The sequence below is a fragment of the Atta cephalotes genome (assembly GCF_000143395.1).
Source record: "Atta cephalotes unplaced genomic scaffold scaffold00016, whole genome shotgun sequence".
NCBI lineage: Eukaryota > Metazoa > Arthropoda > Insecta > Hymenoptera > Formicidae > Atta > Atta cephalotes.
Genome location: NW_012130080.1, coordinates 3,198,675 through 3,213,842, shown reverse-complemented (window position 1 = coordinate 3,213,842; position 15,168 = coordinate 3,198,675). Strand labels below are relative to the sequence as shown.

At 34.0% G+C, this 15,168-nt stretch overlaps 1 protein-coding gene across 1 annotated transcript in view; it reads right to left on the bottom strand.

Moving 5' to 3' along the window:
- Nucleotides 1–12,517: 12,517 nt before the first annotated feature.
- Nucleotides 12,518–15,168, bottom strand: part of LOC105618279 (putative glycine-rich cell wall structural protein 1) — a 7,519-nt gene continuing 4,868 nt past the window's right edge. The window contains exon 3 of the mRNA XM_012199820.1: nt 12,518–12,648. Within this exon, the coding sequence (XP_012055210.1) occupies nt 12,518–12,648 (131 nt within the window). The remainder of the gene's footprint in view (nt 12,649–15,168) is intronic.

Sequence of the window (15,168 nt, the reverse complement as noted above, 5' to 3'; positions counted from 1 at the left end):
GAGAGAGAGAGAGTAATATACAATTTTATATTAACATTTAAAATTTATAAAATTTTCATTTTTAACATTTATAGTTTTTATTTCAGAAATTTAAGACATAATACAGGAATCTGATTTCCTTCTTTACATAAAATTTATAATTTTTAAACATGCGTCATTTAAATTTAAATGATTGAAATTATTAAATTTTTAATCAAGAACCTTCTAATTTTCTTTTTATCTATCATTTTAACGTTCGATAAATCTTGATATAAAATTTCTTACACCGTGTCTTCAGAACATTGTATTCCTGTCACATATGCACACTTTCTCTTCTTATTTTTTAACGTTCGCCAATTTTCATAAGTATATTCAATATCTAATAGTGCACATTAAAGTGAATTTCTTATCTCCACAATCGCTTTTCCACGTGTCATCGCTCCAATCGTAAATGGCTTTTTACGAAAGTGATTAATAAGAAACGATCGATCGGCCGATTGGTCAACGTGATGCACTTATAACACTTTCAAGCGGGTCTCCCTATGCTACGACCCTTTTTAGAATTTCCATATGTGGTTTGAGACGTTGGTCCACTTAGTTTAGTACGTTATTATCACCTTTTATTAATGTACGAGGAGCGTGCGTCGCGCTCGCGAACGCACGCAAACGGGTTGAAGTCTAGAATAACATCGATCTCTCGCTGCGATCGCAAATGGATGATAGCCAGGAATCGAAAACCGATATTAATTCCGAACCATGGTTTGTAATCCTTTCCTAGTTTGCATGGCAAAACTTTTAATCGTATCACCACGAAATGCATAAATTACGAAAGGGGGGAAGATATAATCCGATACATTAATCGCATTAGCCGATTTTTCGATTCGAAAGAGTTGCTCAGCACTGTTTATAATAATAAATTACAAATATGTATACGTGCGTGTACTCGGATATTTGATCTTAATATCTAAATCGGATATATTATCCAATTTGGATATATTTAATTATTCGGGAATTTGTAAAATAAGTTTGTCGGTACATCTGAACTCTGTTTATTAACGATTACACGGTTGAATATTATAAAATAAAACGTTCATTTCCATTTATGTTGAAGTTTTATTACACGGTAATTCTCAAATAAAAACGAGCAAAGTAAGAACGCCGATTTATCACGGAGAAACATCGATTTTCCGATTCCCGCAGATGGATGATACCAAAACGCGAGTCGTATTTTCTTAGCGGGTGTCGCTGTCGATAGTGTCCGTTGTTCCCGCTTGAAATGAATTCGTCGCACCTTAATTCGTGCCAGAAAATCGTCGGGAGTTCATTAATTACGCCTCTGATTTCCGGAGATTTAGGAGAACGACTTACGGAATATAATCGGTCGGCTTCGTTCTCCTTACGTCGCTGAATCTCTCAGAAAGACCACGACGCTTTTGTGCCGGGGCAGAGCACAAGACGTCATTAACGAACAGCAATTACTTTCCGAGAGATAATGACGCCACGACGCCCGCGACGCCGAGCAACGCTCGTCGTCCATAAAAACGCGACGTGTGTCGCGCTCGTGCGAATGTTGGCCGTTGAAATGGATGCCAGAGTGCAAACGTATCGCAAATATTAATCATGTATCGATTATTTATGCTTTCCGCGCGTTGAATTAATCCACCGCTTGCATTGATATAGGTAACAAATCGCGATTGGAAGATGCGAAAATGGAAACGACATTTAACCTTTTAGTATTTTAGCTCGGATTTGAAAAATATCGAATAAAATGGTAGAGGAATTAAAAAATAAATAAATTTAACACAGACGATATTTCAAATTTTAATAACTCGTAAAAAGCAATCTTTGCGTTTTATCCGTAAAATATAAGTTTTTATGAAAGTTGTAAAATGCGGTTTATACTCTGCACCAAAATATCATATATCAATACAACAATGATATTGCAAAAAAATGTTATGTTTTTTTTTCGTCGAATTAATAATTTCATATTATAAAAAATTTATTTCGAATTACAGAGAATCGCATATTGAATCTCAATATTATCCAGATAAGCTTAGAACTAAAATTATTATAGGTCAAAGAATCACATATTTTTTATTATGAGACAGTTTTCTAGTTTTATTACTAGTTGCGAAAATAAAAATCGTAAATATCACTTGAGTGTGCATTAAATAAATGAGATAATAAGTCTACGTCAATGAACATAAATAATTAGAATGCAAACAAAGAATGACAAAGCGAATAACTTGCACCTACACAACTGCAAAGTTTGCATTATATACAACTGCATATCAAACTCGATATGTCGGATGCTATAGATATATCGTAAAGCAACAGAGCGCGAGAGATTGTATTTACGTAAATAAAAAGCATTATCATCTTAACGTTGTGACGCAAGGCAAAATGCTATTCTTCTGTATCTCATGCAATTCTCTTAAAATCTAATTTTGTTTAAAAAGAATGAAGGAGAGACAAGATCTGCAGTTTACCGCGCGATAATATCGCGTAAGATGATCGAAGAACGCAGCTTTTGGCACTCCCAACGGGCCGAAAAGTTGGCTAGCATCTCTCACTGTCTGAGATGTTCGGTATTCCGGAACCTCTCACGTGGATTTACCTTCCTTCGCGAGAGTCTGACGTTTCTAGATGTGGCCCAGCATAGTTACTGAACTTGCTACAAGTCGACTACGAGTGAGGACGAAAGCATAGAACAGTTGTTCGAAGCATGAAAAAATGCTTCTCGGAATGCGATGCGTGTCTAAATGGCTACTTCGTAATAATACCCCTTATACTACATGCCTATTTCATTTCGATACCGGAAGAATTGAGCGCGTATTTATTATCAAATGTGCAATCACGATGTCTTTGGGATTAGTGTTATAAAATTAAGACTTTTGTTTAAAATCTAGAGAAGGAAAGAATAAAATTATTCCAACGTACATTTTTGAAGCTAGAGAGAAAAGAGATGGCAATTTCAGAAATATCCTTCATAAAGCAACATAATAAATTATTAAGAATTCGTCCATTATAATCTCATATTCGACGTGCGTGTCATAAACTATCTATAGCACTATTTGAGCTAGCTATGCATGGAACATTATTCTAATCTTATCTCTTTCCGTACGAAATACGTCGAATCATTTGTTATTCCATGCAAAAGCTATCTATAAAATCGATCTTCGTACGCGGAGCGTAATAAAGGGTTCAGTTCGCATAGTAATTGCGTGCGTTTAATCGTGAAACTTACAAGCATGCAGAGAAGCATTACGAACGATACCTTCTGTACCTTAAAAAATTCAAGTGTGCCGCTACAAAAATCGCGCGATACTAACTCTTTCCTCACTGCACTTGAACACATCGATGCGGATCAGCTGATCACATGGATAAATCTCGATGTATCTTACATGCCTCGCGCAAGAATACTTTATGCAGAAACTCGAAACTGCTCCGTTCTACGTAAAATATTAAAAGTTGCTAGAAACTTGTGGAACATCACTTATTCTTGCTTTTTGATCCCAATTTGTCATATAGGCGTATTCTACTTTCTCATTAATTCAAGTGGAAAGTTTATTTACGTTTATTCGGAAACATTGTAGACTAGCTTCCCCAAAATCCTACTGAGACAACTCTTCAGATAATATTTGAGTCGGAAACGTTTGATAATAACCGGATTTACACTGCTCGCTCCAGATAAGCGGCTTATACATCGTACCATGCTTACGCATCGTACTATTAGAGAGAAATCTTTAACCGTGCAACAGAATTCTATCAGAATTTTACTTGAGACACGAATACGCCTCAAGTAGAATTCTGATAGAATCTCATAAAGATTTTTTCTTTGCCTCATGGCAAAGCGAGCTGAGAGAGAACGTCTTCTAACGAGCGTATTCGACCTTTGCGATCGAATATAAGATCCGAGACGCTTTTCCAAGTTAACACTGATTGCACGAGTACTTTGCGGATAATTCTCGCCTACCTGACTCGCGGCGACGAATTATACACCGACGAAACTCTCAGCTCGCGCTCGTAGTTCCGATAAATCGAAATTGGAAGCTGCGCCTCGCTGAAAAACTTGCGCGCTTGCAAAAAAGATACGCTCGCTGAGAATGCGAGAAAAACTTCCGGTCCAGACAACTAACAACAACAAGCCCCCTCTGGACGAGAAATTTCTTTTCTATCTCTCACAAGGACCTCGCCACCAAGCACGGCGAATTCTTTCGAGACAACGTTTTTATCGCAATTACTACGTAACGATCGCGGCGAGCGCTGTTCACCGTTGCTCAACTTAATCGGGAGACTCGCGAACGCGGTCGACTTGCATCCCAAGAGTTCCGGTTTGCCTTTATTATTCTTATCCGGCGCGTATTTGCTTGCACGAAAGAAGCGTTTTTGTCCGTTGTTGTCTAAAACGTACGATTTGCTTACGAATTCGTCGTTTTCTAAAAACTCACGATTTAACTATCCTCAATTACTTTTTGCTTCTGCAGGAATAACTTTTATGTCATCGGCAAATTTAAAGTCCTCATCGTTAATAAAAATAAAATAATTAGTTTTCAAAAGTAAAAAAAAAATGTAAATTACTTATTTAAGTGATCCTAGAAATTTCTCAACTTATTTTCTCTTATAAAAATTTGAAGTTCTCATCGTTAATAAAAATAAATAAAAATAAATAATAGTGGCTTTTAGAATAAAAATAAAAATTATTTGTTTAAATAGTTCTAGAAATTCTCAATTTAATTTCTCTTATAGAACAATATAAAGTTATCTTATTTAATGGTACTACAAAAATAATGTAAGTCTTTATACTTGTAGAATATTATGGAAGTTTTTCACAAAGATTTGTAAAAAAATAAAATGCAAAGGAAATTTATAATCGGATTGCACAAAAATTGAATCGCATCTTGCAATGATTGGTAAACATTGCAAGTCTGCTCGGTATATTGTGTCACTAATCGAACTGCGATTCGTATCTCGCAACTCGACTGTGGTTGTCAGTCGTTCGTTCAGCAGCTATTATTTCCTTTTGTGTATAGAATCTGAAAGCATTGCAATTGTGCGAGCGAGCGTCGCAGATAGTCGCTCGCCATCGTTTGACAATCGAAAGATCTCAATCGTGAAGCGACCTACATCTCTACAGAAATTTTACTTCGTTTATTAAGCTTTATTCCCCGCATCTGTTCATGTTAAATTTATAGAAAGCGAGAGAGGAGAAATCTAATTGTAAGATAAATATGCGCTTAATTCGATTACGCTCGGATAATAAATTTATAATAATCGCCACGAGCATCAGGAAATTGCTCCCTTGTCAATAAATCAACCGAGTTATGTAGACAGTAATCGAGCCCAGCAATTTGTATCCCCAATTCATCATACCTCCTTCCTCTTGTAAATCCTCCCGCATAGCTCGCGAGCAAATTCGACGTGAGTTACAAGATAATGACTTAACGAAGATCAACAGTATTGCTCAAAAGTTTTAATAAATGGCAAAATTTATAAAATTTATAAAATAAACAGACAAAAAAATAGAAAAATTGTTTTCACATTTTATATATTTAAACATTTGTAAAATTAATATTTTTAAAAGTAAAATATAATATTCCAACTCTCAGAATTTTTGCATTACAATGAACTAATGCACATTAATCAAGAGTTTATTTAACCATTAGCACACTATCATTTGTTTCTGTAGACTGTGATTGTGTTTCTCCCACTCTTCCTTGTACGTCATTGTAGAATAGAATGCGGTATTTATCTGCTCACAATTTTTAACTTTGACTAAATATTTACTCACTAGAGTATTTATTTTAAATTTTCTTATTTTTTTCTTTATTTCTTTGCATGAAAACTAAATTAAGATATAATATGTCAACATTTCTTTGGTTCAAATATATAAAAAAAATCAAATCAATCAATCAATGAATGAATGCATTTGGCAAACAATTAATTCACGTTTTTTTTTTGTAAAAAGTAGCATTTAATAAAACTTTTAAATGGTACTGTATAAAAAAACTACAAAATAAATAATGTATTACATTTATTATACAAAATCCTACCATTACTTTTCGAAATTATTTTCGCATCGGTCAATTTATTAACTTCCAATTACTTATCTGACTTAAATTTCCCTTTGTGAATTAATAAATATTTTTCTTTCAAATTTTCGTTTGAGCACTTTGATTTTATGAATGTATTTTATATTAAATATAAAAAAGATCAACACCCAATGAATGAATGCATTTGGCAAGCAATTAATTCGTATTTTTTTTAAAAAGCAGCATTTAATAAAACTTTTGAATGATACTGTATAAAACTACTAAAAATTAATTTTTTTATTATTATACAAAATCCTACTATTACTTTTCGAAATTATTTTCGCATCGGTCAATTTAATAACTTCCAAATTACTTATCTGACTTAAATTTCGCTTTATGAATTAATAAATATTTTTCTTTCAAATTTTCGTTTGAGCACTTTGATGTATAATTTATCTCATTTCCATAATAAGTAGTTGAAGAAATAAGATCAAATTTGCAAGTATATGGGATTTATAATGTTTTCGTTTTGCAAGATTAAAATAAAATATTTTTGCTGCGAGCTAAACTTCAGAGGTGCAAAAAGACAATGAAAACTTATTTTTCATGTATAATTTAATTAACTTATATAAACTTTATTTCAATCTGAGGCTCTTATAGTTACTGATTTGATTAAAATAAAAATAGTTTGTGGCTCCAAGAATAAATAAATAATATAAATAAATTTTAACACCTTTCAATGCAAAAACTAAAACGAAAAATCTATATTGTGTATTTTTTATTGCTAAAATTTATTCGTTTGCAAATGCGATATACTAATACAGTTACTACGAATGATCGTCTCACGTATATTCAAATCAGGCCATTTCCACATGTCAAAGATGTTCAACGAGCCGCTGCTCGAGGCCTGTTACCTTTCCCGTAGGGTAGCAAAAATGTATATTTATTCCCTAACGGAAACTAATGGGCTCCGTTTCAAATGGAGGATTACAGATGTCAGACGGAATGAGCGATCGCATTTCGCGGTCCACTTCGGGGAGGATTTCTGGACCTGTGCTATCTGGTTGAGACATCAGGGATCGCGACGCAGTTCACGCGGAACGCTCATTGTCCAAGTGTGTTCGGCGAGCGTACGTGGCGAGTACACGAGGGAGCGAGTACCTATGCGACGGTACCACTGTCTGCAGTGATTTACGAAGCTCGCGGGCTCGTGCCAGCAAACCTACGCGTTACGTTCTCGCCCTCGAGCGGATACGTGTGCACGAATACGGCGACGATCGTATCCGGGGACGTCCGGTTTGCACAGGTCACATCGACCTCTATAATTCATGTCGCCTGCTGGAAACGCCACTGGGATCTTCATCGACGGAAGAGCCCCAGTGGCAGATCCTGATCGTTTTGGATACCGTTGGGATATTCCGCGCTACTCGATGCTTCGATGATTTTTGCTGAACAAGCAAATCGAAAATGTCAAACAGAAATATACTGTGTAATAAGAAAATGTAATATATATTTCTGTTATGTATATAGATTTAAGAAATTTTATAGATTCTTAAGAGAAATTGGAAATTGATTTTCTTAAATGAAAACATTGATCGTTTAAACAGTTGGAATAGTGTAAACATAATTCGCAATTTATTGTAAGAGTTCAGAACTAAAAATAAATCCTATTGTACTTTTATCACGGCAAGGCAAAGAATTTTGAACAAAATTAACGAGCGAATTGAAAATATCAAATAAAAATATATTTTATTATACATGCAGATTTAAAAATATTATTTAAATAAAGATATTGATCTTTTTGTAAAAATGGTTAACAGTTTAGATAATGTAAATTTGTTATAAGAGAATACAAAGCTACGCTTTGTTTGATGGCAAAGCAAAAAATTCTGAATAAAACAGATAAAGATAAATAAGATCAATAAAATAAATTTAAAAATAATGGATGTCTTTTAAAAAGGCAGAAAGAATTATTATTATATCATATTTTCACGATATATTACTTTCTAATATTATATTTCAACATAAAAAATAAATGCATGTTGCATGTCTCTCTTTAAAGAATTAATGCGACTGTCATTTTAATGAAATTTCTGGGAGGTAATTTTTGCTCTTTGAGATCATCAGTCGCCTGTCTGAGCGCATCAAAATTCAATTAATCGATCAACCGTGCGTGTGTGTACGCGCCCGCGGGCTCTCGAACGACAGATAAAATAAACGCGGCATAGAGGAAGTTGTATAGAGAGGTTTCCGGGTTAATTAGTCTGTCAATGCGGCCCGCTCGCTTTGCATGGGACAATATGCGGGAAAAAAAAAGGAAAAAAAGAACGGGGATGGTTGATTCGACAGCAATCGCGTCCCTTTCGAATGACGTGATATATCGTGCTGTCTGCTACTGTCGTGCACTATGCACCTAGATATCTGCATCTTGTTCGTTGTTTCGCGTTTATGTCACGCGCATACATTCGCAAATGCCCGAGTGCATCAAATCTACATGACACCGTAAAATTTTTCCAATTTTTCCGTCAGGCCGAAAGTGCGATATTAGCATGTTGCAATTCGCCGCAGGTTAAAAAAGAATTCTCGCAGTATTTAATCACTCTCTTTCTGGCGCCGACTGCATCAAATTATTGGAAAGTTCTAAACGACGTTTCTAAAATAATTTGTCTAATTGTAAACTTACACGCAAATTTTTGTCAACTTTGAAATATTAATTTCCTTAAAAGTTCTTTTTTCATTCATTTCATTTTGGCATTGCGTCAAATAAAAGTAACGTTTATTAATTAATTCATAGACGTAGTTATTTCTTAACAGCTCAGTGTAGATAAAAAAAGAACTGGTTAAGATACGACGTATAATTAATTAAAAATAAGAAATCAAATACTTGCAAGTGCACTTAGCTAGATTTGTATCTATTTAAATGAAGAAACTTCACGAAGTATGTCTCTCTTATTTTAATTGTAGATTTGTAAAGCTAATGTCCTTTTCCATTAATGTGGATTAATTTTAATCTCGATTTAACTTACTTAAAATTAAATAAAATTGAAGTTAACGTTAATTCACATTGATAAATTAAAGTAATTTTTGCTAGTCGAAATAAACATCGCATTTTGTTTATTATTCGTGTAAATCCAGACCAACAATTATCTGATATTTATACTGTAAAGATTTGGATTCTGAAGTGAGCCGCTTAGAGATATTCAGGTCTGAAATCGCGTTTTTAACTTTTCTCTCACTAACTGGATTTCATCACCGTATTGACTAATAAAGGCATACGGCAGAAACCACAATTATACGGATCTTGCAGACAAGATTCGTCTTTCTGTAGAAACGCGGCATTTTCCCAAATACGTATATTATTGCCGCTGCAATGATTCTATTGAAAACTAATCAAATGAAACAAAGCTTCCAATATATGCGTTTATCAGAAACATTAATAAATTAATATTAATTTATTAAAATTGAAAATGAAGGAAAAATGAATCTCTAAAACTTATATTATTTTAAAGAAATTGTTAAAAAATTATTTAATAAAATTGTTAAATAAAAATTTTGACACTAATTATAGAAACAATTCTACTAATTATAGAAACTAAAACGAATAGAAAATATAAATGAAGTAATGAATAGAATTATTGAATAAAAAAAGTTTCAACAAATATTTTATAATAAAATCAGATTAAAAGTTAAATTAAAAATTTATTGAGATAAAAGGGACAATAGAATTTATTATTAAAAATGTATGGAGTTCTAGAATTAAAGCGTGGATCGTAAGAATGCCTTCGTGTTAATATTGAACAAAAGTTGTCAACTGAACAAGTCGTCAACTATATTTCGTTTACTGGATTTCATTAATCCAGTAGTATAGCTCGTGCAAACAATTCTACTATATCTATTGCACAATGTATACTGTAAGGTGTGCTGTAAAGTAAAACCAATACGGTTCCGACATTCTCAGTTAATCGCATCGAGCCATTCCTGACGTCGTTAAGTCAATACTCGATCCTACGGTGGTAATACGATTCAATACGATGGTAATTAACAGCTTCTATAGCTTAGTTAAGTATATAACCGATACATACCTAAGATATGTTAGTGCTTCTTCTGTAACGAAGTAATTAACATATGATGACGTAAATAAATTCTGGATTTGACGTGATATTCAAATAATCGTATATTATATTAGATAAATTGTTGGTATTGCATAAAGAATTAAATATTACAAATAACAGTTATGATTTATTTATCTAAAGTAGCGCGTTTAGCAATCCATGTCCAACATAAAAAAATTGAAATTTTCATTTCAAATTGCTAGATTATGTCTGATTTTCACAAGAAAGTATACACAATTATCGCTGCATTTTCAATTGAAAATAATCAAATTTGATTTTACACAACAATCCAACAAATATCATCGTGACGATGTACAAGAAGAGAAAAGCAGTCTTTTGATACGATATGTTAGATAATAAAATAATAATTGAAGTGATTAAAGATTAATGAGAAATTGATGACCAAATTAATACAGAACGGTGTCGAAATTTGAGAGGATGGCGGACAGAAACTAGCTTAGGGTTCAACGAGAGTTAACTACGGATCAGAACCATTCCCGACGGGTTTCGCGGTCGACATCATAAACGTGCAACATGATGATTAAGACATGTAGACGAGTCGTTATTCACGCTACGAACTGCATGTACTGAGAATCGACGAACGCGTTGCTCGTTTCGATGCAATGTGCTTTAATGATGTTACGGGCTCTCGGTGAGAGTGAGCGAGGGGGATGACCACGGCTTGTTGACCCATTTTGGACTTTGTGCACGGCCCGCAACTTCGTTGCGGCCACTGACGTGTCGCCGTCCGATGCAGCAACTTCGCGTATTATCGCAATAAGAACTTCGTCGGCTCCTGTCGTTCCTGCAATCCGTCCGTTCCGTTCGCGCATACAAACCTGCGGAATTCGATCGGATTTCACAACCGGACATCCGAGCAGACGTGAAAGGTGGAGGTTCCTAAAACTAACTTTATCTTCATCTTAAAATTGGAAAACGTAATTCTGCCGGTTATAAAGGCGATTTAACTCGAAAATTCGACGTGGGAGCCCGCTGATGAAATGAGAACGAATCTTCGAAGTTGCATTTGAGAGTTTAAGCAATCAATGAAATTTCCTGATCGTAAAAGAAACGAAAAATGGACTGAGAACGTTGATTTCATTTGTATATTTCAATGTATATTACGACAAATGGTGCTTGTATTAAAAGAAAATGGATTCAAGATCAATGTTTTACTTCGAAAATATCTCCCTTTCGACGTCTATTATCGGACAGATCTCCCTTAATATCTGTATAATACCTTGCTTCAAGCGGAATCAATTATCTCCAAGTCTGAGAGCTTGTCACTTGATTGCGTAACAAGCGATAATAGTTTCTATATTGATATTCATTGCGAGTACTCCGGACTCCGTAATAATACGCTAGACGCGCAATTTAATGCCTGATTAATTAGGCATTAATTAAATTAACCGTTAATTATATATAATAGAATGTATAACAATAGCTGTAATAGAACCATCTGTTCTCCTTAAATTTGAATCAGTAGATAATCACTGGCAGCAGTCCTAAGTATGTCATTGGTAAAGTCAATGAATAAAATGTGAAATATCTAACCTAGCTAACTTTGCTTTAGATGAATAAATTCAATGCATATGATATTGGAATTGACGTGTGAATATCGGTATTTTAATTATACAATGCTCAAACTTTTTCTTTTTTAGTTGAATTTTACTGATTACCCAAGTATGCCACTGAGTAATCAATAATTATCTACCGATTCAGATTTAGAGAGTTTAAATAAAAACATACTACACAAGCACATACCTTATTGAGTTTAAAAAAATCTCTTATCTCTGTATCATTTATAACGACGCGAAAGGAACTGACTTACAATTACGGAGTCAGTCTTAGAGAGATTAAATACAATGAACTTCACCATCTGCTTCGTATGAAATATCGGTAACATATTTTTTCTTCAATTTAATGCTTTTCTTTAATTCAATACGCCAATTTTCAATTGTCATTGTGAACATGACATGCAATTATTTCGTACACTTGCGACTTTGAGAATCGATATGTAATACGGAGCGAAAAACTTCACAGTTCATTCGTTTAATTTCATTTTCTTCTTTGACGTCTCTTTTCGCGCTCAAGAATTGACTCTGCTCGAAAAAAACTCGTCTCTTGCGAAATAGGAACTTGCGAAGGAGGTTGGTTCGCAGATGCCGTCGATCGAACAATACCTCTTCGATGAAGAAGGTCCCGCGTGCATGATGTTCATACGCGTAATAGCGTGTCATTGTCATTGATGTCGAGCAACGGTCGATGATTGCCGCTGACGTTGCCGGATGCGTTACTATGATGATCCGAGTAGCGGCCGGGGTCCTGAAGAATTCTGTATGAGGGGCGCCTTAGTAGTTGTTATCGCCTGGAGGCACGGAAGTCGGCACTAGGCTATGCGAGGGTGACCACGCCTTCTGGCTCTGGCGACCAGCAGTTGTCAGATAGCCAGCAGCCGATCACCACGGTGAAGAAACCGATCAGGAGAGCCACAATGATGTAGATCTCCGCCTGTCCCAGCGAATCTGCCCAACACACGCGACATGACGTGCTCGTGAAACACACTCGATATGTGTTTGAAATGTGCCTGAGGTCAAGGGAGTAATTAAGCTTTGCTTAACGGCTTCGAGGCTAAAAAGTTGCATGCATTATGGGAGGATCATCAGTACACACGTTAGGTGCTAATACACATGCTTGTTGCTTCATCCCCTTCAGGTATAATTTGTTATCTCGAGTCCACATATACGGTACAATTGAATTAATTGCATCAGACATTATATAGCGCTTGGGGAAATGTACGACGGAGTTTGTGAAATCAAAGCAAAATCAAACACAATGGAATAGCGTAGCTATATATGGAAGAAATTACAGCTCGAAAATAAAAATAAAAGCCGAAATCATCTTTAGATTTAACACATTTTTCGCTTTGTTTTCATTGATAGATCCAAAAGAAGTTTAGTTATTTTAACCTTCAGTCATCTCGACGAACTGTAGTAATTATAACACAGATTGATTAGCAACATTTAGAAGTTTTAATTAACTGAACATATGACTAAATCGATTCCTTGCCTGGCAGATTGCAAATTCACTGATTTGAATTCAATAAAAATAAAATTCCAACATTAATCATATTCTTCTCTCACTATTATAGAAAATAAGATTTAATATAAAATAATATAAATAATATATATATATATATATACACATATATAAAATATTTTTACTTTTTTTGATGCATTATGCATTATAATTCCATAAATATTTCTATATGTTAATTACAGAATTAATTTCAAATTCCTATTCAATATCAGTGACTAAAGCCAATATTCGGTAACTCTTAATGACAGCGTCAGTGTCATTACATTTTCATTACGTAGATTTTATATATGTATACAAGCTATGCAACAACAATGTAATACTAATACTGTCATTAGAAGTTAAAGAATAAGAGTCTAATTTAAGAATAAATACAAATATACAAATTTGAAATTAAAAATTAATTATTTTTATCAATCAATAACATTTAAAAGATATATAAATTCACATGCTATAAATGATGATAAAGAATTAATATCATATTAGATACAAGTTCATTCTTTTTCATGAAAGTCAAGCAATTTTAGATGTCAAGGAACTTTGCGGTTCAGTGGAGTCCTAATCTGTGATGAAAATTTGAAATTTCCAAAGCGAAGGAGGCTCTTCTCAGCCAGGGTCGTATTTGAAAGTTAAAAGAAGTTCGAGCCAACGAAGAACACGAGCAGAACGACGTGGTTTTGTTTGTTCGTTTCATGAATTTTTCACAACCGTCGCCATTATTATCCCTACACTAGTCCCGGATTTACATCGATGTCAGTAAACGACTACTATCTGCAGCAACAGAAAAACAAAACCCATTGCTGTCATGTAATATATACGCTCACGATAAAATAGCGCAAAATTCTTCATGAAATTCACAAATATTAATTAGAATCTAATTCAATTTGCTAAACAATTCTCGTTTTCTGCTCGATCTTTCACAATAACTTAAAGAAACACGATTAAACTTCGAACACAATGGACACACATTATCTATAATGCGTAAGTCTAAATTTGAAAAGTTCCATTTCTAAAATAAGAAAAATAAGAAAATTATAACGAGCATAGACGTGACTTTCCGATAATTTTACTGAGATGTACAATAATTTTTTTATGTTGCATTCAAGCGTATACGTAACCGCAAGCAGACAAACTTCCATAAAATTGCAGCATAAGTCGTGGTTTTATGGTTCGACTATCATAATATAAGATTTCGTAGCAGATGCTGTTACGCCAAGATAGTAAACCAAAAAAAGTTTCCTCAACAAATTGCGACCACCAACTGATGTGCTGGAAGTCGACGAGCATATAATATAAATTGTATCCACGTTATGTCACCATCATATGCACGAGTATAATTTACGATGATGTGGAATTTTCGCAAGCGAAATATTTACAGACATGAGTTATTTGAGAAATTAATAACATTTATAGTCTGCGAGTATTTTTATAGTTTTAAATCTCTGTATTAAAAATTGACCGCAAATATAGATAGAAAGAAATCCTAAAACTGCCCACTAGATTTAAAATATATTCATGCACGGTTTTAATTGTAATAGAAATATAATAAAAATAATATAAAAAAAGGAAGCTTATATAAATGTTCCTATGTAAATGATTAGCAACAGATTTTACAAACTTCATGCCTGTGCGAAAGCCCTTTAAGGCAAAACAGAATAAAAGAAAGTCCTTAAAATCTTTCATAAATGAAGTGAAGAGCTTACATGAAAAATCACTTGCATAGACATAGTATATTTAGGATGCTTTCCAGCAAGGGACACAGATGACACAGTGTAATACAGTGAATCATTATATTCTTATTGTACGCAAATGTTAAACATGAGATTATATTATACTATGCCTTTGCTGAAAAGGCAAATAAATAATATATATATATATAAAAACTGAACTAGGCACGGTTTGTTCATGTAAAAGAAAAAGAAAACACAACTCAAGTCTCTCTCTCTCTC